We start from the raw sequence: 23,279 nt of genomic DNA, 5'->3' as shown, positions 1-23,279 counted from the left end.
AAGGCCAATTAGTTAACAAATTTTCAGAGTTAAAGTTTATTTAAAAAAAAACACTACTTAAGAAAAAAAACTAAAAAAAAAACAATTAAAACTATAATTTTTTTTTTCAAAAATATGTCTTTTCATTTTTTTTAAATAATATTGAATGATTTTGTGTAGAAATTTGGCGAACCTCATGTAATGTAGCTCGACCAGATTGTAGAAAAAATAAGAAATACCCCCTACACCCGCCCCCAAAATATATTGTTATTTTTGAATAAATTTCTTATAAATTGTGACAATCTGTTTTCTAGTTATAATTTCGATATCATTTGCACAGCTTTGGTGAAGCTCATACCAAATAGACCCCACCCCCTCCGAAAAAAAAAACAAATTTGAAATCAGAAGTCCGACAAATAAGAATTTGTTAGAAGAGGGGATTTGAAAAATGTCCATAATTAACCGATTTAAAAGGGTACTCCGAGCTGAAAATAATTTCATCGAATGTAAGCAAGTGCTGCAAATTTCATCAAAATCTGATAACAACTACATGTAGATCTAAAAGGGTTTTTCATGCATTATAAAAACAGTTATATGCACGTCTTAATAGATATTCGTTAGATGGGCTGATGATGACACCCCACTTTAACTTTTCTTATAACAAAACATGAAATCACACTTATTTTATTTGGTCATAAGTGTGTGAATGTGAATGATATGTCACCTTTTTGCATTAATTAATATCTAGTCTTGGAGGGGGGGGGGGGGTAGAACAAACATAATTTCATGTAACAAGGTGAGACATCTTTGCATCAGTTTGTCAAGTAAATTCATAAAAACATGCATAGAACTGTTTCGCCGAAATCCATATCTTTAAATTATCATAGCTCTTTTACTCCTTGTCCAATTTTGATTTTTTTTATATAGGGCCTACATTTTTTTACAAACTTGTTGCATGTGATAGATTCAACTTAAATGGTTACAAGTATGTAACGAAGGCTTATCTAAGTACGTGCAGATCTAGATCTAGTTGATAGCCTAGGCATACATAAGTTAGATCTTAAAAAGGCCGTCAAAGTCCCGGACAAATACCGCGAATCGCTGCAGCAGTCGCATGTAATTTGACGTTTAAAGTCGTTCCTAAAAAAGCTCTCTCTCGATCGATCCACATAAACACGCAACACAAAATTCACATTCACGTGTTTATATAGTTGCCATGTTCCTCGCATCGCAATTATCAATGAATTTAACAAAACAACTCAATCTGCAACATAATTTAACTTACCTTCATGGATTTCAGCCAAGGGAATTAAATTCAATCAACATGTATCCGAACCCGCCACCAAATATATCGAGCCGATATCCACAGTTCTGAAAAATAAAAATGCGCCTGACATTTTTTTTTATTTCCCGCGGGTTGTTTGTTAATGTTTTGTTTTTCCTCGCGACGCGCGCCAGACAAAAGTTTGATGACACGCGTATTTAAATGACGTCCTAGCGCATTTATTGTCTCTCACCAATAGTCTGGTTTTTGCGCGACGCCACACATATGCGTTATTGGTATCAGCTGCCCCCACCCCCAGGATCAATGCCGATGTAATTAAATAAGATCGGTCGATCTGGTATTATTTTGGTTGGTGTGAGGTTGACATTGTGACCAGCTTTATATACGGTATATGTAAAAACGAATAAAATTAACAAAAGATAACGCGCTCTCACATAGATTGTTATGTACAGCAGATTAGTGTAATTAGGACCTACACAGAAAATCAGGTAAAGATATTGTACTCGGGATGATTAAGATATAGATCGCTTAGATTAAGATTTCTAGAAATAAGACGTTTTTTTATCAACAGTAAGGAATATCAATATGTCACGGTTAGAAAAAAAGTATTTATAGGGAATTTTTTTGCCTTCAAATTATTCATCATTATAACCAAAAGCTTTGATTTGAAATATATACGATGCAATGCGTCAATAGCAATGGAGACAGGCACCAGTTGCTTCTTCATAAAGAAGAAACAACGGGATCATGGATCGAACATTAATGATTTCCAAGTGGATAAAGTATCTTACGACATTTCTCTCTCCCGTGAGTCGTAATATGTTAGCCCTGTTTTCAAAAGCGGTTCAGAATGTTATCCCATTAAAGTCTCCAGTTCCCGCCTAATTACTTGAGAGCCATCGGCAAATTCAAGGCTGCCTTGTTCACCGAGACACAGTGCATTGGAATTGATAAGAATTATGATGTATGTTTTCAAACAATTTTCCCATTTTTTGTTGAATTTGTTTTTGTAGTCTGATATGGCATTCACTTCAATAAAAATCATAAAAGGCTAGAAAACCGTCAAAAATAAGATAATACCGGAAACAGGAAATGCCGATTCACTCCATGAGACGAAATGTGGATTTAATTCTCATAGGTTCTTATCTATATGAGAATTAAACTCATCCAATTCATAACATGAAAACAAAAACATTTGCAAAAAGTAATTACTTGAAAAGCAACATGCGAACTGTAATAGATATCAACCATTTTAACAGTATAAACAATTTCGATGGTAAATTTTCGGTTTCATTTTGAAAATGAAATATGAATTAAAAAGACGAAAATTCTTCGTGTGTTGTTGTTATGACAAATATTTAGTGGTGTCTGGTGAGAGAAGTTCCTTTTTCTACAGAGACATCCGATCCGTAAGTCATGTAAGTGCTAAAAAGTCTTAACGTGACGGTCATATCCTGGGCTGATTACTGGCGCCGTGTATCGTTTCAAACATTGTATATGTTTTGGAAAGTCTTCTGTCCCTAACTAGGACGCCTGGTGGGTGTTTCATAAAGCTGTTCGTAAGTTAAGAGCGACTTTAAGAACGACTGGTGAACCTTTCTTACGCGCTAAATAATCACTAATGAATATGATGATGAACCGTCACTTACCACAAGAAAGGATCACCAGTCGTTCTTAAAGTCGCTCTTAACTTACGAACAGCTTAATGAAACGGCCTCCTGATGTCCAATAATTTGTCATGTCAATTATAATGACAGATGATAGCAGGGAGTGTAGAAGGAGGGGAAGGATGTGAAAAGAGAAGGCAGTAAATAAGATACATTTCATCCTGTTCTAGATTAAGCTGACGGCATCTAAGCCTACTCCCCCATTATAGTGTTATCTTACGGTTCTATCTCGGTCTAATTGATTTCCCCTTTTTCATCCACTTCAAACTGTCATATATTTTTTTTATTTTCCCATTTTTCTATCTTCTGCTGCTATGGTCACGTTGGTGTCTAAAGTAGCCTTATTGATTTTTTTGCTGTTGTATGTTTAAGGAGATGGTGGAACTGAAAATTTTGGGATTTGCGAAGTTTTTTCATGATTTCCATTGCGTGACAAGATGATGACGAGAAATTTTCATGATCATTTTAACTTACCGACCAGCAACAAGGTTTCGGGGTCAACATTCAGACCGCGTAATATGTAAGTTAAATTAAACATAACATCAATAAAAAAAAGTCAGACCACGTTTTATATACGGTCAATCACAAGATCTAAATATTCCGCGGATGTATTGTGGGAAGACATGAGGATTCCTTCTGATTAATGAACATTTTCCTTAAAAACTACCCACCCATTATTGTCCAAAATGATGGTAAACCAAGATTCTATAGCCATCAGCACATTCATGACTATTCCACAAAAAATATAAACCGTTATATAACTTCAAATTCGTAAATTAGACTTCTGACTATGACGACAGTCCCCTTAATCTTTGTTAATCTTTACAACAAAATTAATGTTTTTTCTTATAACTGGATTGTTTTAGACTGTAGATTATTTGTCATAATCACAAATCCTGTATAATCTGCAAATTTCTTGGAGGAAAGTTGTACTTTCTGGATATACATGTATTATTCTTGCGAATAGTTCGAAATCATGGACAATTTGAAGAATTCAAGACTTATGGAATGGTATATTTTTGAGAAACCACGACCATTGGTGAGGAAAGAGCATGTCAAACAAACATGTTGGTATATATATCAACATGTTTGTTTGGATGTATCAATCCAAGAATTCAAGTAATTCTGATGAAGGATAAATTTAATTCAACTTGGCTTGATGTAAAAAACAAGTCAACTGTCATTAACGTGCAACAAAATCTGATTCTTGAAAACATTGTACATGTTATATGTAACCTGTTTTCATTTATAAAGACCCCCCCCCAAAAAAAAAAAAGTTCATGTCTCAATCAATTTAACGAGTGTGTGGACTTATCTAAATCCATATTTCATTTGACCTGCTTATAATTTTTATACTAATTTGTTTGTCTTGAAATACAGGTGTATTTATATATTTGTAGTGGCAATGTTAAGAAGCAATGGTAAAATATCTTACCACATGGAACTGTCATGAATGTTACCATTCGGTTACCACATTTTAGCCGTCGTATCCGTTTTCCACAGAAATTCGGTTACCTGTAATCACCGGTTATCACATAGTCGGTTGTGTCATGCTATCTTCGAAGATACAATGAGAGCACTTTTACGTAAAAGGTTATTCGAGAAGGTCCAAACCTATCCCGTTGTCAAATTACTCATAATATAACCTTGCGCAGATTGCGTAATTGATTATCTAATTTGAAATGATTAATCTGATGCATCATTGGCCTATACAGGAAAACTACAACAAGTTCTCTGCTTATCCTTACACTAGAACAACATACTTAAAACCCTTACCTTACCTAAAACAACGGTGAATAACCTTTTATTTTAACATGAAGCTGCTACTCTAGTGGACTCTTAAAGGTTTTTTTCTCTGCGAAATTCATATGCATCAAAATTTCATTGGCACTTTTCCGATTAGCTAAAGATGGGAAGTATTTCATCTCACGTTTGTTTATTTCTGGGACTGTTTGTGATTTGTTTCCCTTTTTGTCTTTGCGTTGATGACGACAGCAGTGAAAGTAACGAAGCACAAGTAAGAGGTAAGTATGACTGTCAAGTATGCAAACATGTCTATATTTTTTCTTCTTCTTTCATTGAGTGATAACAGCTCGTGATAGTCATGATTGATATGTCATTCGTGATTACGTTTCTATTCCGTTAACCTGTTATAACATTCTTCTTCAAGAGAATGTTCTCTTTTCCTGTCTCCGGTTGTCTGTAACTGCCTTTCTCTGTGGGTAGGTTGGTGTCGGTATTTTCCATTAGCGCGATCATAAATTATCTTAACCATTATTTTGTACAAAATTGGCAGTCTCCATTACCCTTTTCAAGACGCTTTCGATACGGGCTGCATAAGACTGGATAAGAAATAAAGAACTATACTAAAAAAACCGATACAAAAAGTTGTGTTAAGACAATTAACACCAAATAAACCACCTGTGTATATAAAGGTACACACCGATAATTTTACATTATTGTTATATTCACTGGCCCGTAATCTAAACTCATGTATAATTAAACCTCTTGTATTAATTAGTTGTTTAACTATGTAGAGAGAAATGTTGCACAAATCTTAACATTGCAGGCTCAATTTATCATCTCATTTTACATTCGAATCGTTCGTAACTATCTGGGAATAATAACTAATATAATCATATTCATTATTAATGCATGAGGACGCAACATCGTCAACATTAGAAACTCACGATGTAAACAAAATGTTGACACTTTTCAGTCTACTTTTAGCACAGAGTTAGGCCATATATGCCCTAATATTAGAAAACGGACCATGGAGTTTGTTCAACACCCTTCGACGTTCCGTTAATATAATATAGGATATGTATAGCACACGTATCCACCTTGCTAGGTGCTCAAGGCGCTCCTATATTACCCCGGCTTAAGCTAGTCTACCGATTCTTGTGCGCACAGAGATAAATTTCTTGCTGAAGGAAAACACGCCATGGCTAGGATTCGAACACACGACCCTCTGTTTAAAAGGCGAGAGTCAGAACCACTAGACCACAACGCGTTAACACACTATGTTTGATATGCTAACGATATTCGGTGTTTATATTGTGAAAATTCACGTGTGGTGAAAAAACTGAAAGTGTAGTCATTTTAAAACACCAAATGGTGTCGTTCTTAAACATTGTAGCTTTGATAATATAAACCCATCTCCCATCTCATTTTGTCCTATGTACTTTCAGACTCCAAAGTATCAGATCGTAAAACAGTAAAACTAGACAATCTGATTCAATCACCCCACTGTAATATACCCCGTGTCAGGGGCGGGCGAGCGAAGTTGAAAGTGAGGGGGGGGGGGGGCAGAGGGAAAATGGGCACGAAAACAAAAGGGGGAAAATGACTTAATATCTGCCCCACTCACATGACCCATGAAACTTAAGGCATCTATGATTATTCTTACAAGTTTTTTCCTTCATATAAGTAGTGACATAAAAAAACGTGAGAATATTATTTTCTTATTTCTTACCAATAATGCGGTTTCTTTAGGGGAATTTTGCTAAAGTATTGAAAACGCTGGCTGTTCCTGTCGACAATGTTTTTGGCAATGTGTGTTTTTCCAGAATCATATAATAGGATTTTTTTTCCAAAGGAATGGGGACGCCATCAAAACATTAACAGACTGAGCATTTTGAACAAACTAGAAAAGAAAAGGGGCATTTATCAAAAGTAGAGCAATTTAATTAGAGGTTAAAAGGAATAACTTTCATTATCAAAGGAAAAAGAAATAGCAAAAGGGGCAAATCATATTTTGAAAGGGATTACGCGATTATTCAAGGATGCACTTGCAGAAGGAATCAGAACGCTAATTAAAGAAGCCGGGCGCTTATCGGGCACGAAAAGAGTGGTTTTTAAGGAAAACTTATCTGATACGAAGAACAGGCACCTATGAGAAGCTAAAGGGGGCACTCGTTTACACATAAAACGGGTCCTTCTCAGGTGAAAGGGGTACAGAACACGTTCGAGAGGGGACAATGTTTGGTAAAAATTGGCACTTATACGAGAAAGGGCACTTGGTTATACTTGTATAAATCGGGTCCTCCTGAGGAGAAAGGGGTACGGTACACGTTCGTAAGGGGGCATGTTTCTTGCGTAAGGACACTTTTTCAGTGCTTCAAAATGTGGGAGGGGGGCACTGTCCCCCCGGCCCCCTGGATCGCCGCCCCTGCCCTGTGTAATATATTTATTATGTATAGCAGGGCTGCCACACCCGATGGTTGTTTCATAAAGCTCTTCGTATGTTACTGTACGAACGGCTTTACGAACGACTGATGACCATTTCTTAGGAACTGAATTAAAGTCATTTGAAATATGGGGTGTATCACTATACCACAAGAAAGTATAACCAGTCGTCCAAAAAGTCACTTGACACCCACCTGGTCGACTTTGCCAGCGTATGTTAAAGAGATGCTCCGAGCTAAAAATACTTATATCTAAATAAACAGAGTAAAATTCACAGAGCAAAATGCTGTAAATTTCATCAAAATCGGATAACAAATAACAAAGTTATTGATTTTTAAAGTTTAGCAATATTTTGTGAAAACAGTTATATGCGCGTTGTCATGAATATTGATTAGGTGGGCTGACACATATCAGCTGTCACATCCCCAAGTTGCCGTTCAATCCAAATTCTTGATATCAAGAAATCGAAATCTCGACACCAAGAACTCAGTTTTTTTTTGTTTGCCAACATCGTCAGAAGTCTTGGTAACCAAATTGAATTATTGATATAAAATGACCAAGATTATAGTATTATTACTTTGCCTAACTCATATCTAATTAGCCTGTTGTAAAAAAAAAATCCTACTATCTATTTTCATTATGGTTTATAATTTGTAATTTTGGGCCACTTTCCATCATTTTATGATGGCAACATCAGGCCCCAAAAAACAATCATTAAAAATTAAAAAAATTAGAAAATAAATAGGTTTAAATGGTTAAACGGCTTGGCATACCCCCGTCGGTATACGCTAGCTAAAGTGTCTTTTTCGTATGAAATGACAGGTTAGGTTCAAGAAGATGCAGAAATAATTGTGATAAAGTTATATTTATTTTGCTCACGCCTTCGCTGGACCTATTTCTCCTGAATTCGTGTTTTTTCTATCCACCAGGTAAAGGTCAATCAATAATATTTTTCACTCCCTAATTGACATGATCGACATTTCCCCTTTTTTTTTGCAAATTCTGTCTTCTTTTTTCACCCTTCCGATTTTCCCCTGTATTTTTTTTTTCTCTGCTACCTCTCTCTTTTTTTTCTCGATCTTGTATCTCCCTTATTTTTTTTTTCTGTGTGCCTTGCTATGAGCACTATACAGTGCGTCCCACAAAAAAGGAAGCCGACATTTAGCGATGATTTATCATAACTTAATCATAAATACAATAGACAAAATGACCTATCAATGTAAAGCTTAGAATCTCATCTTCCATTTGAAATTAATTAGTTTATTTTTCATTCACGCATGAGTGAGCAAAAACAATATGAAGAAAGGATACCAACAACTCATTTGGCGGGGGGTATCTGAATTTTAAAAAGAAAATCACATGCCTAAAAAGTTCAATATCTGCTCTTTTATTTTATATCTTAATCACAGAAAATGGTCAAGAAGTAACAATGTTCTGTTCCCTCGAAACAATGCTTGTATTTCCATAATTTCATTAAATAAACGTGTTTTCGCCGGTTTCCCACAAGCTATCGCAGGGTTAACAAAAGACTTAATGCATGGCTGATCGTCAACAAAACGGAGTGTCGAGTGAGTTTGAACGCTAGCCTGTAAAACCTTTTCATTTCATGAAATTATTGAAATTCAAGCCTTATTTCAAATAACCAGAACTTTGTTATTTCTCGACCATTTTCTGTAATTGAGGTATCAAATAAAAGAGCAGATATTGAACTTTTTAAAAATGTGGTTTTATTTTTGAAACCCAGATACGGCCCGCCAAATGACTTCTTGGTATCCCCTCTTCAAGTTGTTTTTGCTCACTCATGCGTGAATAAAAAATAAATAATTAATTTCAGATGAAAGAGGAGATTCTAAGCTTTACAATGGTAGGTCATTTGTCTATTGTTTTTGTGATTAAGTTATGATAAATCATCGATAAATCTCGGTTTCGTTTTTTGTGGGACGCTCTGTATAAATTGGATCTATCTATCTAACTATTTATCTATCTATCTAACTAACTATCTATCTAGCTATTTCCTTTTTTGTTCATCCCCCTCCCAACCTCACAAAACCCCATTTCTCTTTCTTTTCATCTACTTTATTCTCCTTTACTTTCTCTCTTCATCTCCTTCCCTCTTTCCCCTTGTCCATACCCAATAATTTCGATTCGAGGTTAATAGATTGAAGCTTTATTCCGGGCAATTTATTTCGTTTAGTCGGTCTAGAAGCCACTAAAGGGTGTCTAACACACGCCTACGCCAGGCCCTGAGCTTTGTTTTTCAACCTTCCAAACACACGTCCAAAAATCTTGCTCCGGTATTTTGAATTTCATTTCATTGAAAACAGCATTGGAAAGGGAAAAAAATTTCAGAAAACATGTTTAATTCTCTAATTGGGAGCAATTATATTCGATTTGCACTCATTGAAAATATAATAGTAATGACGAGAAAGAGAGAGAGAGGGGGGGGGGGGGGAAGATGGACGTAAAATGGACAAATTAAAGCATACATGGACTCGATAGTGATTTAATGAAGGCAAAATTGGTTGTTGAACGCCGTTTACCAACGCTCTAAACGGTCATTAGTCCCATTAAAGGATATTATTTTAAAATGATGTATACAATGATAGGCAAGGGGATTATAATCGTCGTAAGTTAAAAAAAAAAAACCAGTTACAAGATCGTAACAAAAAACGAGCTTTAGACATACATTGATTACAGAATATGGAAACAAAATAATGGCTACATTACACAAAGTGATTTAGAAGTCAGGGGATAGCGCCCAGGGTCACTTATGTCGACTGGTGGCGTTAATGTCATTTATCCAGATGCAAATATTCATAATTAGTGACTGAAAAGCATTTGTGAAAAAAACCCTAAGCCATGCATAAGTTAATACAATACTTCAATGATGTCACGATTTTACCATAGCAGGTTTCAGACTGGTCTCAGGATACTGCCCAAAAATAATTTTGAATTCAATGTCGAAAAAAGATATGATTGTATGTAACTCACTGTACATGCTGTCGGCTGACTTGTTATCAAAGCTGGATGATCTAAAGTTGTTTGAATTGCAACGCATTATAATTATCTCTTAATAATCAGTTCAGCATCGGAAAAAAAAATTGAGAAAAAAAATGATGATTTAAGGAAAAGGATGAATAATATGAAAGTACATTCAATATTTATGCTGCACAAATTAAAACTACACCATGGAAATCATTTGAACAGTTTCCAATTGACAGTAATTTTAGAATGGTATCTCATATTTTTCATTTGGCATTATTAACAACCAAATATCACTGCATTTTTAAGACTGGAAATATAGTCTAAACGAATAGAACATATGGAATTATATTACATGTAACTTGTGATTAAAACAGTTGAAGGCCACGGATGATTAATAAAATGTATACGACAGGGAAGTTCAAGAGCCCTCAAATCTCAATAGACATTGCTGCAGTTATATGCTGAAAATTCAAAGTAGGGCAGTTCAAGAAAACCCTTTTGATGACATTCAATTAAAAAAACGTTTTTCGTCATGGAGGAATAATCAAGACGTTTCGCCTCCAGGTTATATCCCTAGATACTGGGTCGCTGGAGGCTGTAAGAGTACGAGCAAGCTCAAAGAAAACTCGCTCTCTTGGATTTAACCAAGCAATTGTACGCTTTGGTAATATCCAACCTCAAATCATGCGTATCATCCGATCAAATTAATCAAATCGAAAGTGAAAATTGGCGCAGCAGTGGCAAATTATCGCAATATTGCACGGAAGACTTGGCTGCGGTATATAGCCCCCGTTCCAGTTTTGTTTCAATTATGCTTGTACGCCTTCTTCAAATGTCTTGTCAACACAGATTTCTGGTATCCAATAAGAAAGTGACACCGTTCTTCCAATCGAAGGTAATCATGGTAATTTCTGCTCGACATACATTTTCGCCTTTCTTTAGTGCTTTGGCCTTTACAGGCATTCCGATACACCGGATGCTAAAATTATATACGATTGGTGGCTGGGTGTTGTTGAGGCCTGCAACCGCTTCAGTAAAGTAAAGAGAGATATAGATAGAGAGGGAGAGAGAAAGAGAGAGAGAGAGAGAGAGAGGAAAGAGAGCATCCCCAAAAGGAGAAACAATAATTATAAAGATATGAGCATGAATGAGGAGGAGTAGGCTGTTGTTTGTGATGATGATGGCTGTAGCGGTGGCGGTGATGCTGCCGCTGATGATGATGGTGAAGATGATGATAGTGATGACAGTATAGTGGTGGTGCTGCTGATTGTATACAGTGCTGGTGATCAGGTGATGATGATGATTGATGATTAATGATCATTGATGGTGGTGAGGATGAAGATGATGAATTATGATGATGATGATGAATAGGATTTTGACATAGTTAGTGGTGGTAATGACGACGGCGGCGGTGATCGTTGTAATAGATGGTGGTGGTTGTTATTGTGAGGTGGATGTGGTAATTGGTGAAACTAAACTTCGATGGCAACTAGATTGAGTGATTAATTTTATTTGCTAGGTATGTCATAACAGGTTCAAGTATAATACGACGTATCAAAAATACATTGACAAGATATCGTATAAAAGCCAGACCTGATGATAAACTTCACTTATGAAATACATCACCAGTGTCAAGCAACATCTTCAAGCTACGTAAAAAATGTCTTGAGCACCAAATTAACAAGATAAATCTTAATCCAGTACAGAAAAATAAAAGGATAATACGTTTGATATAAAACATGAAATGAACATTACACTTTACGGAAAAGACTATGAGAATAATAATTGTGAATCATGTTGGTAATACAGTTCATAACTTCATATTTTTTCCAGAAAACACGCACCAAAAGAAAATAGAAAGGATGAAGATAAAACAATTAAGTAAATTGATGGGGACGTTTTTCGTATGTTGCTTCAATACCCCTTTTAAAGTATTGGGCGGTCGGTCTATCCACTTACTTCATATCCTCTTTAGATAATGTACATTTTCCATTGAAACAGTCCCGCTATCTTGTAATCAGAGGATGCACATGTAGCTCGTACAGTCTTCTTCAAGTATCCTGAATAGACGTAGTAAAAAAAAAAATCGCCATCTGCTCTACGATAGCTCGGAGGGTTGGGTTGTGCTAGGGTTTTTGGTTCAGAATCATGTGGGGATTATGATTAAGATATAGGTATAGATAGAAGCTCAGGTTTATGTTTCGCTCAATGTGTGCATTTTCAATAGGAGCAATTGTCACAGAAGCGATGGCATGGAACCTTGCAGGGCCATCATTTTACATCACATGGAAATGTTTTCAACGACAACACAATCGCTGTAATAATAATGCAGACCCCTTCCTGGTGCCGCAGTTGCATCGTGAAAAAGGACGGCAGATCGGAGCCAGATCCCATGCTATTTCCAATGACAAATTATCAGTCAGTTTGGAGTTGGCTTCTTTAGTGTGACCGCCTCATTAAACTTGGCGACTGAGTATTACAGTTTTTATTCTTGTCTTTGATCGTCAAAGTCGAAATAAGGGGTGTGGTTCTCTTCAAATCACTGATTTCAGACAAAGACTGCTTTTAGATGGAGTGCTTTTGACAATAGATTCTCAACGTTCCAGAAAGCGCCTGTGTACTGATTGCGAAAACTCGCTAACGTTGGATTAGTAGATGCCTTGGGTCGGTTGGTAAAGGCTTTGATTGGTGCAGGTATTGCGTTGATGTGTGGTTGGTTGGTCTGCTATCTTTAAGATCCGAGTTTGGCATTATATTAGGTCGGTCTTTGATTAAATCATTGGTTGGGTTTTGTAAGTCTTGGCTTCGTATTGGCACTGCTTTATTGCCAGCGCCAATATAAGTTATCCTCTCCAACAGCTACCGAGGACACCGTTAAAGCTGAATATAAACTCATTGTTGACAACTTTAAAGAAATAAAACTTTGATTTGTAGGCTCATAGATGCAACGAATGCTTCCCGGAAAGAACACAGTCACATCGTCCACACCATGCAATGTGAGAAGGACTAAAAGGAAAAGTACCATTGCCCTCCGAATAACCAAGGATCTGATCGATTCCGAGTCAGTACACTGCGGTGTGACTGGGGGCTATGCAATTATTGTCTGACCATTTAACAAATCGATCAAAAAGAAGCAACAGGGAGATACTTCACTGTAAAGAATTTTGAGTGGTTACCCTAATGGAAACCGCTAACCCGCCCCAAGACACGTATCCCTCTAAGAGCGGTCGCCATCAAAGGGTGTTGATCGTGTCATTACAGAGGTAACATAAATTAATTTCGTGTAAAGAGGGAAGGTGGGAGGACTACTTTGACTCCCTTTTTCTATATTTAAAATAAGATGGCAGTGTGAAGCGTCGAGGAATGGGAGTAATATCTAGAATTTACAAAAATGCACACAATTTATTTGCTGGCGCAAAAGTGCATGTTCCATTACTTTTGTAACATGTCCCCCCCCAAAAAAAAAAAGGGTTCGTTAAGTTTCTGCTTTCTGCGACTATGAATGACATGGTCATGGTGGTTATACATTATGTTACCCAAGCTACTCATCTTTAGTTTTATATTGATAAATGTTTATTCTTCTTTCATTTTAATCTTCATACTAATCACAATCTAACGTTTATCTCTCGGCTGTGCTATTTTAATATTTTGTAGTAATATTCAATTAAACATGATAAGGCACCTAGGTAGGTAGTTTATACATTTAAGGGTGAATCTATCATTTACCTTAATTTTGTAACAACTGCTGATCTGGAAAAAAAAATGAACTTGAAGTGCACTTTTGGGAAAATGCCGTGTAGGAAAATCAGGATGTAGATCTAGGTCAACATCTAGTTTATCAGTTATATTGACCAACCATCGTGTGGGAGTGATCTTCGTTGTTGGCTCTCACACGGGTGATGTGAAATAATAATGGACCCTTTTTCATCATCATCCTTTTCATTTGAATTTTGTTCAATGATATTAATATTTACAGCTCGAAAACTCCGTTCACTTTCCGCCACTTGTCTATCCCACGCTCTCTACATCTCCCTCTCTCTTTCCCTTGTCTCTTTCTTTCTTTCTTTCTTCTTCTTCTTCTTCGTCTTCTCCTCCTCCTCCTTCTTCTTATTCTTCTTCTTCTTCTCCTCCTTATTCTTTATGTTTCTCTTCTTCTTCTTCTTTATCTTCTTCTTCTTTATCTTCTTCTTCTTTCTCTTCTTCTTCTTCTTCATCATCTTCTTATTATTATTCTTCTTCTCTCTCTTCTTCTTCTTCTTCCTCTTCTTCTTTTGTAAACCATGTCTTTGTACAAACAATACACACACACACCACCACACACACTCACGCGTCGTTTTGAGAGTAAGGCTTGCATTGTGTTTCTTTCAGATGTTTAAGGGTCGTACCTAAAGTGTGTCCCTTATAAATTACTCTGAAATTTATTCCGAAACTTTTCAAATTTCAATTTGTTTTCTATGCAAAATATTTTGTACTATAATATCAAAAAGATGTATAGCTGGAAATGTCATCACCGTTCAACCCCCCCCCCCTCTGTCTCTGTCTCTCACACTCACTCTATCTTTCTATCTCTCTCTCTCTATATATATATACATCTTTCACATTCTCGCTTTCTCTTTTTTTCTTCTGCTTAATCATATCATCATCTTCTTTTTTTTTGTATATTATGTCATTGTCTAAATACACCCTCACCAACATCCCCACACACGTGCGCAAGTGTCTTTCTGAGAGTAAGGCTAGCATTGTAATTTTATCAGATGTTATAGAACCTAAAACGTAGATCCCTCATAAATTTCCCTCTGAATTTCATTCCAAAATTCTTCACATTTCAAGTAGTTGATAACCGAGTCCTGCGATGTGGCTCTTGATGTAACTCAAATCACTAAGTCTTGATGATGATGATGAGTCTTACTTATATATACTTTCCAATATCATGTTTTAGGTACGCTCGATCATTTCATGCTCTTGTAACTTTTGACAAGAAAACTAAATGTGCTACCCTCGCTGTACAACATACACAGTTCTCATCAGGGGAAGGCAAGGTCTATTATTGAGTTCGGTGAATGGTTTTGAAAGTGGAGGTGGGATGAGCATAAAAGTAATGAAAGAAGAAAAACAAATCATCTGGCATGTTTTTAACAGTCTTGTATATATCAGGGAACTTCCTGAATATATTCATTGGAAAAAATGCGGGTGGGCCGAACCCCTCCCCCCTCCGGCTCCGTGGCCCTTTGATTATCAATAGAACACAAAATAAATCATCTCGAGGTCTGGTTCAATTTCCAACAGGCTGAATTTATATTACACGATATGTCATTGCCAAACATGGCCAAGTGTTATCACAAATAAAGAAGTTTCCATACATCAGGCTACAGGAATAGCAGACTTTTGATAAATTCAGTTAATTAGTTGAAGTGTGCTTACTTTTTGGTAGATCTGGTCGCATTTTTTTTCATAAACATCAACCCTACTTACAATGATCGATGTAATGTGTTTGCAATATCATACCACTGAAATGACTAACACAGCAATATGGATTTGATGCGACAAACAAATGCATTTTATGACGTACTTTCAATGCCGATCCTGACAAATATTGGATGTTAAACTTTTTTTTATATAAACAGAAAATCATAAGAAAACAAACTAAAATAAGAAAGTCACACCTCGGGACATCTGAGATTGTATGTTGTTTTCTTTCCACATGACACTTCTTAAAAATTATCCCAAATATTTCGTTCAGGCAACTGGTTCTCTGTATACCTGAATAGAGTCACCGCTGTATTGTTATAGTTTCTGGGGGTGGCCTTTTATTTTTGCTTAGTTGATAAGTGTTTTAACTGTTTAGTGTATTTATTGTTGTCATTGACTATTTTCAAGCACTTCGTTAAAATCTTTTTGGAGGCATATGATCTGTTTTTGCCATGATAATCTGACATCGGATAGTTTGTTGTTGTTATTGTTGTTTCGAAATCCATCTCGTGTCGGATCCCATCAGGATTGTCATGTATTTCTCTGTTTCATTTGTACATAGTGGGGGCCCGCTCACATTTACTTTTGCAGGGGTCCCAAAGAACTTTGACGCGTATCAATACACTATATTATATAGTAGTTGCCAATTGCTATATACATTTTGGGCAAGGAGTTATAAATTCGTTCAATTATTCATTCAATCATTAATTCAATTTTACCCACCTGTGATTTTTACCGAAGGCGATTTAGATCGGTGAACATACAAAGGCTAATGCGCTTCACGATGACAAGGTGTAACGAACTATTTTGCAAAATTGGATGAACGGTGATTTAACGAATGTTATTTTCGTCTCAGAATGAGTTTGCTTACGTAGTTCTTGCATACTTTAAGGACAATTATCCCCATGTGGAATGAGAAGGGGTTTTCCCATCTTCCCAAATGCTATCTCTAAGCATGATACAGAGTTTTCGCGATGACTACGCGGCCGCACTCTACAACGCACCAATTCCTTTCAAAATGCAAGTGAAATCACAATGGAGAGCTGAAAGGCTTTTATAGAAAGTTGGTGGACCGGGACAACAGCTATTTGTCGTGACTCTGGAAAACGACACGCTGGCAAATCTTCGGATGATCTGCTGTCCCTGTCCACCATCATTCGACAAAATCTTCTCAGTTCCCCGTTGTGATTAAACTTTTTTCAAAGGAATCGTGATTGCGAAAACACTTTATTATATATATATATTAAGAACGTAGGCCCTGGGAACGAATTTTTGACTGGGGGTACGATGTAAAAAAGAAAAGAAAAAAGGTTTCACTACTAAATGGAGGCCATTTCCGTCACAAGCAATTTCACAAGCAAAAAAAAAGATTTCTGTAAAAAATGAAGGTATTTTTTGTTACATTTTGTCACATCTTCCAGAATTCCTGGAGGTATTGCCTATGGAAAATAATACACGCAACACCCCAAGGAAATCTTGGGGGCGCTTCACCCCAGCACCCTCGCTTCCCAGGGCCATGGATAATATATATCTTCAAATGTATCCTCACGCGTATTTATTCATTTTTGGTTCCTGCTTATTGTAAATCTCATCGTTATCATGGCATTTCGGAACATGCAGGGAAAATAAGTATCATTATTTTTAGATTGAAATTTGTATGGGTCTGGGTATTGTGGAAGCGAGTTTGTGAAGACAATAGTGAAAGGAAAATATATTTGCTTTAGTTATTTTTTTACAAGGGCAGTTGGTGACAAACGAATGAATAAAATGGATGATGTGAGATGCTTCTTTTCCCTGGAAAGTAGGTAAAGTGAGCTACGATGTTGACGTTTGCTACCATCAGAAATACTCGCCGGGCGATCAAATTTATTATTATTCTCGTAACTGTATACCGCATGCGCATGAGAAGCAGGCTTGATTAGCATACGAAATGACTTTCTCAGGTTATGGTAGGAGTAAAGTTATCATCAAACTCCTGAAGGCGGTCGGAAGTTGCTGTGTCTAGGAATTGACAGACCTAATTCCCTATATTAGTATGAATGACTGTCAACATGGTCAATGTATCTGGACCGGATCCAAGGTGAGAGACTGGCAGGAAGAAAGTTTGCCAGTTGTTATAGAAACATTCATTAATTTTAATCAAATACCGGCCCTTTTCCATGTTTCCTCTCTCTCCCACATACTCTCTATGTCTATTTATCTCTGTCTGTCTCTCCCATCGCTGCTTATCCTTCTCTCTCTGTTTCTCATATTCAAATAAACACGCACACAGAGTCTTGTAATTAACAATCGGGGACGTGTGTTGGCGGTCTCATATACAATGTATACTAAACAAGCATTTGAAGTTAATCCCCTATCCGGGCTCATTTTCGGACATACGTGGGCAGAGTTCGAACCCTGGGAATTGATAGGCATGGTGATCTGGACCGGGGACGTCCCCTCAACAGTTATAAGAAAACTTCCGCAGAAGTCCGTCATTAGAAACTCACACACAGACGCACCTACACATACCGTCTTTTTCTCTGTCCCTCTCTTCGACTCTTTCGCCTTTATCTTGTAATTGCGAGGGGGAAACATGAAAGATCGATCAGAATGATATCCAGCGCTAGGTTAACTTTGTGGTGGATATTCACAAAGGTTTGAAACACTGATAATGTATTTTTCATCATTTGCTGGAAATGTTTACGAATGTATTTCGAATTCCCTATCGGCATTACGCAATGATGATGTTTTCTCTGTGTTTTGGGATATTTTTACTTTGTCAGTGTCATTCGATATAAAAGAAAATTGAAGACAAATGAATATATCGAATGTAATGAATAGGGGTACATAAAAGAAATGTTCATGCGGTGTTTCAAATTTGCTTAGAGCGCTTGTTGGACAGAAATAGAGAGAACACATATTTCACAACACCCAGTCTGATTTGAAGTATCATATTGAAAAGCAAGGCATTAGTAGAAAGATAAATGCCAGGCATATTTATTCAAAAAATTAATAACAGCAATAACATTCCGAGATTCTTCCTCAAACCTTATGTATTAAATGTATAGACATGGCAATATATGAAGATTGAAACTTTTATTACCACACTTTTGATTGATATTGAATTTGTCTTTTCATGTCAGTTCGACAGTGTCAGACGTGCCGCCGATCCCAATTGAACCCTGTCTGTGGCAACAATGGGAAAACGTATTCATCATTTTGTCACCTCCAAAGAGCCGCCTGTATAATGAAGAAAAAGCTAAAGAAAACGAATCTCCGATTCTCCAGATGGGGAGATTGCTCCACGATGGCAACTCGGGTAAAGAACGCTGGTACAACGCGGATGCCTACGCAGCGAGTGACCATGAAATCTACGACACACCCACATTCCACGCACGCGCATCCTACGAACACGCGCATCACAACGTACACTCCCTCCACAATCCAATCACAAACCTCACCGATGACAAGAAGCAAGAAAGTGTGTTTCGTGTGCTATCCGGTGCGCATAGCCACGCCGGTATGCGCGAGCAACGGCGTGACGTACGATTCAATGTGTCAGCTTATTCGAGTTGCCTGCTTGACTGAACAAGCTACGGGAAAACGAGGACCATCTTACATCAACACAGGACAATGTGCACCTCCAAGAAGGAGGACATCGTAACATACTACACAGGAAGGGTTAAAAATAGGCAAAGGGGATTTAAAAAAAAATATGTTCTTATCTTTTAGCGAAGTCAAAGTTAGGCCTACTTTTTTGGGGAAAAAAAATCGGAATTCATTGATTTCTATCAAGTTTGACTCTGATCACGTAAACATTACTCTCTTCCTGCCACGATCAAAGTGTCCATGGTAAATCCTTAATGTCATATTCAAGCTTAGTCTGTGAACTAAATCTGGTTCAGTAAATCATCATTATTTTTGTTATTGTTCCCTTTGATATCATATATCATCCCAGGTAATGACTGTGTATATTGTCACAGATATCGTTACCTTTCCTTTTGTGCATTCATCACAATTTTTAAATCTATTCCCCAATGAACAATATTGAAGTCAAAGATGCACATGCACTCTCTATATTTTTTTTCTTGTTAAAGTTGTTGTCAAGGTGAAGTCAATTTATATGAGCATTGGAATCATCCTTCATAATTCCAGTCAAGGTCATGAAATTTATTTCATGATTGATGATGCATCCCGAATAAATAATGATTTAAACTTGGATAATGATACCCCGATGCATAATACACTATAAATCTTATTCAAAAATATCGTTACACCATCGAAACAAATTACGTATAATTGAATAAAATGAAGGGGTTAGCTGGGGGCAACTATAATTGGAATAAATTTATCACCATTTTTCATTTGCATATCTTGGTAGAAAGATATACATATTGGGGCGCTCTAACTAGGAGAGCATTGGAATAATTCTGTCCATTAGAATAAGCAACTGCTTGAAAGAAGAACTGTTGTTAACCAATTGCATCAATATACCCCTTAAAATCATTTTTGATTGATGTCTTTTAAGAGTGTATTTACATTATTGTCCTAGATCGACCAAAGGCATATAAATTTGCCTATCCTAAGGTATATGCATAGCAATAAATCAGTGACCACTAAATGTTGCCAGATTTTCACGTTTTGGGTTACACCATTTAAACTGCCGACTATCAAATAAATCCAATATGGCTGTATTCAATTCCACTTTGTCTTTCTAATTTCAATATGGAATAAACCGAGAACTACTGCAGCTTCAGATGCTTATTTTCAAACCTTAACTTTTTGGCAATTCGAAGTTGGAATGTGAAACCAGTTTTTGTTCAGCACGCGCTAGACCCCGTGCTTTCGGAAAGGTCAGTGAATAAATCGACGATATTGCCGAATAATGTTTCTTTCCAATAAACACGCTGTGTGCCCTAAGGCTGTGTTTCCTTCATCCATTATATAGAAATCATTAAGACAACGTCCTGGAAGTAAGAGAAGAACTTTTTTTTATAAAGACATCGTACCCATTAACTTCCACCTCTCTCAACCCGGTTTAAGCAGGCGCCACATGGTATTTTTTAATTCATTTTTTTGTTTAATAGATTCAATTCAATTCAATTTATTAATAATTCATAAAATGCAAAGCAGATATATACAATAAAATGTGTATGGGTATCACAACAAAAGCCTATGGCTTGCTAAACAGTGATCCCCTTACATACAAAATATACATTATGACATGGTAAATCAAGAACATAAAAGAACAATCAAATCTACAATAGGTCAATTACAACCAGACTACAAACAACAGACAAAAAAAAAACAAAAAAAAAAACAGAAAAATGTTTTGTGTAGGTTTTGTAGAATCAATATGCAGATAAAATAATGTTTCTATATTTAGATTTAAAAGCATATTGTGAATGTATATTTTTTATTTCAGATGTAAGAGCATTCCATAATTTAGTACATTTAAAGATGATGGAGTTACGCTGAGTGAGATATATACGACAATGTGGCAAGATAGCGTTATTCTTATTACGTGTATTAAATGAGTGCTTAAATTTACTGTTAGAAAATAAATCATCTAAAATAGGAGGTAGTGAGCCGTTAAAATGAGAAAACATAAAGATTGCCAATTTCAGGTTAATCAAATCAGAGAGCTTTAATGTATTTAAGTTTTTGAAAAGAGAAGTAGTATGAGCAAGGTAGTGCGAGTTTGTGCACAGCCGAATTGCTTTCTTTTGCAAAACGAATAGCCGATTAATGTTTTTTGAAGTAGTACCTGACCAAATTATTCCACAGTAATTTAAGTACGGCAAGATGAAGGCATTATATAACATGAATAAGGTTTTTAAAGGTATGAAATGACGAATTTTGCGCATAATACCTATGTACATACTTATTTTCCCATGAATATTATTAACATGCTCTGTCCAATTTAGTCTTTCGTCGATTGTAACACCTAAAAAGTTTATGCTGTGAACATTTTCTATTTCAGTATTATCTATTTTAACTGTGAGATTAGGGGCAGAATGTTTTTTGAATGAACGGAATATTATGTACTTGGTTTTATTTATATTAATCATCAATTTATTTGCTTTAAGCCAATTTGCAACGGACAGAAGTTCACTATTGGCTAATTCAATCAATTTTGATTCATTTTTATGTGACAATATGATATTAGTATCATCTGCATACAGTACAAATTTTAATATTTTAGAGGAATAGATAATATCGTTAACATAAGTTAAAAACAACAAAGGACCTAGTATACTTCCTTGTGGGACACCGCATGTTATTGGCAAAATATTAGATTTAGTATTATTAAAAAAAGTAAACTGTTTGCGATCAGAAAGGTAGTTTTGAAACCAGTTATATGCTACACCTCTGACGCCGTAATGCCTAAGCTTATAGAGTAGTATATTGTGGTCGAGTGAGTCAAAGGCTTTGCTGAGGTCAACAAAGATAGCCATGGGAATTTCTTTTGTGTCGAGAGAATGTATTATATGTTGTATAGTATACACTAATGCCTTTTCTGTAGAGTAGGACTGGCGGAAACCAAATTGTTCATGTATTAGAATGTTATTGTGCATTAAGTGGTTGTAAAGTCTTTTATAAACGACGCGCTCAAGGATCTTTGAGAATGTAGGCAATAGGGATATTGGGCGGTAATTATCGACGAGGTGCTTATTGTCTTTTTTATATACAGGGATAATTTTTGCTGTTTTAAAATCATCGGGTACAGTACCTGTTGAAATTGAAAGATTGAAAATGACAGTTAAAGGATGAGCTATACCATGAATTATTTTCTTTGTAAGTTTAGCATTTATATCATCATGACCACATGACACTGTATTCTTCATATCATGAACGATATTTATAATTTCAGATTCACTTGTAGGAAGTAGAAAAAGTGAATTGAAAGACTTATTATTAAGGTATTCATGAAAACTTTTACTTGATTTGTTTATCTTTTTTGAAATAGTTGGTCCGATACTTGAAAAATAAGAATTAAACATGTTAGCCATTTCACCTTCATCATTAATACGTCTGTTATGACTATCAAGATATTGGGGTAGTTTCGAAGTAGTTTTACTTCCCATAATTTCTTTAATAATTTCCCAAGTCTTGGTTATATTCTTTACATTGTTTGTCAGTATTCGTGAGTAAAATTCTTTTTTGCTAGAACGTATGATGTTGTTCAGTATATTTCTATATTTCTTGTACCTCGCTTTATTATATACAGAAGATCTGCGTAAGAAATTACTAAAAAGTTTTTGTTTTTTTGCAATGCATTTCAAAATACCTTTTGTGATCCAAGGTTTCTTTGGGATATATTTATTTTGTCTTGCAGATAATTTAGATTTTTTGGAATGTTTTTTGTACAAGAGTGTAAAAGTTTCGATAAAATTTGAATATGCAATATTAGGGTCAATCGCCTTTTCAACCCTTGACCAATCCACTTTATACAGGTCATATAAAAGATCTGAATAATTAACTTCTGTAGACGCATAGTGATCTCTATTTTTTGTAGTATTAATAAGATCAAATGCTTTAGTGAAATGAAAAATAGGTAGATGATCTGAAACATCAGAAAAAAGTATACCAGGCACTATATCTTTATCTAATACATTTGTGAATATGTTATCAATACAAGTAAAAGAACAATGTGCTAAGCGTGTAGGTTTAGTTATTAAAGGTCTAAAACCTTGTGCGTACATAATACTTAAAAAATCACC

General features: G+C 36.0%; 1 protein-coding gene across 1 annotated transcript; it reads left to right on the top strand.

Annotated features, from left to right (window-relative positions):
- Nucleotides 1-18,691: 18,691 nt before the first annotated feature.
- LOC129273028 (agrin-like) lies at nt 18,692-22,719 on the top strand. The gene has a single exon (XM_054910088.2). It carries the CDS (start codon nt 18,692-18,694, stop codon nt 19,217-19,219), a length of 528 nt encoding a protein of 175 aa, XP_054766063.2. The 3' UTR covers nt 19,220-22,719.
- Nucleotides 22,720-23,279: the final 560 nt, after the last annotated feature.

Source organism: Lytechinus pictus, chromosome 12 (assembly GCF_037042905.1).
Source record: "Lytechinus pictus isolate F3 Inbred chromosome 12, Lp3.0, whole genome shotgun sequence".
NCBI classification, from domain to species: domain Eukaryota; kingdom Metazoa; phylum Echinodermata; class Echinoidea; order Temnopleuroida; family Toxopneustidae; genus Lytechinus; species Lytechinus pictus.
This window is presented reverse-complemented; position numbering and strand designations above follow the sequence as displayed.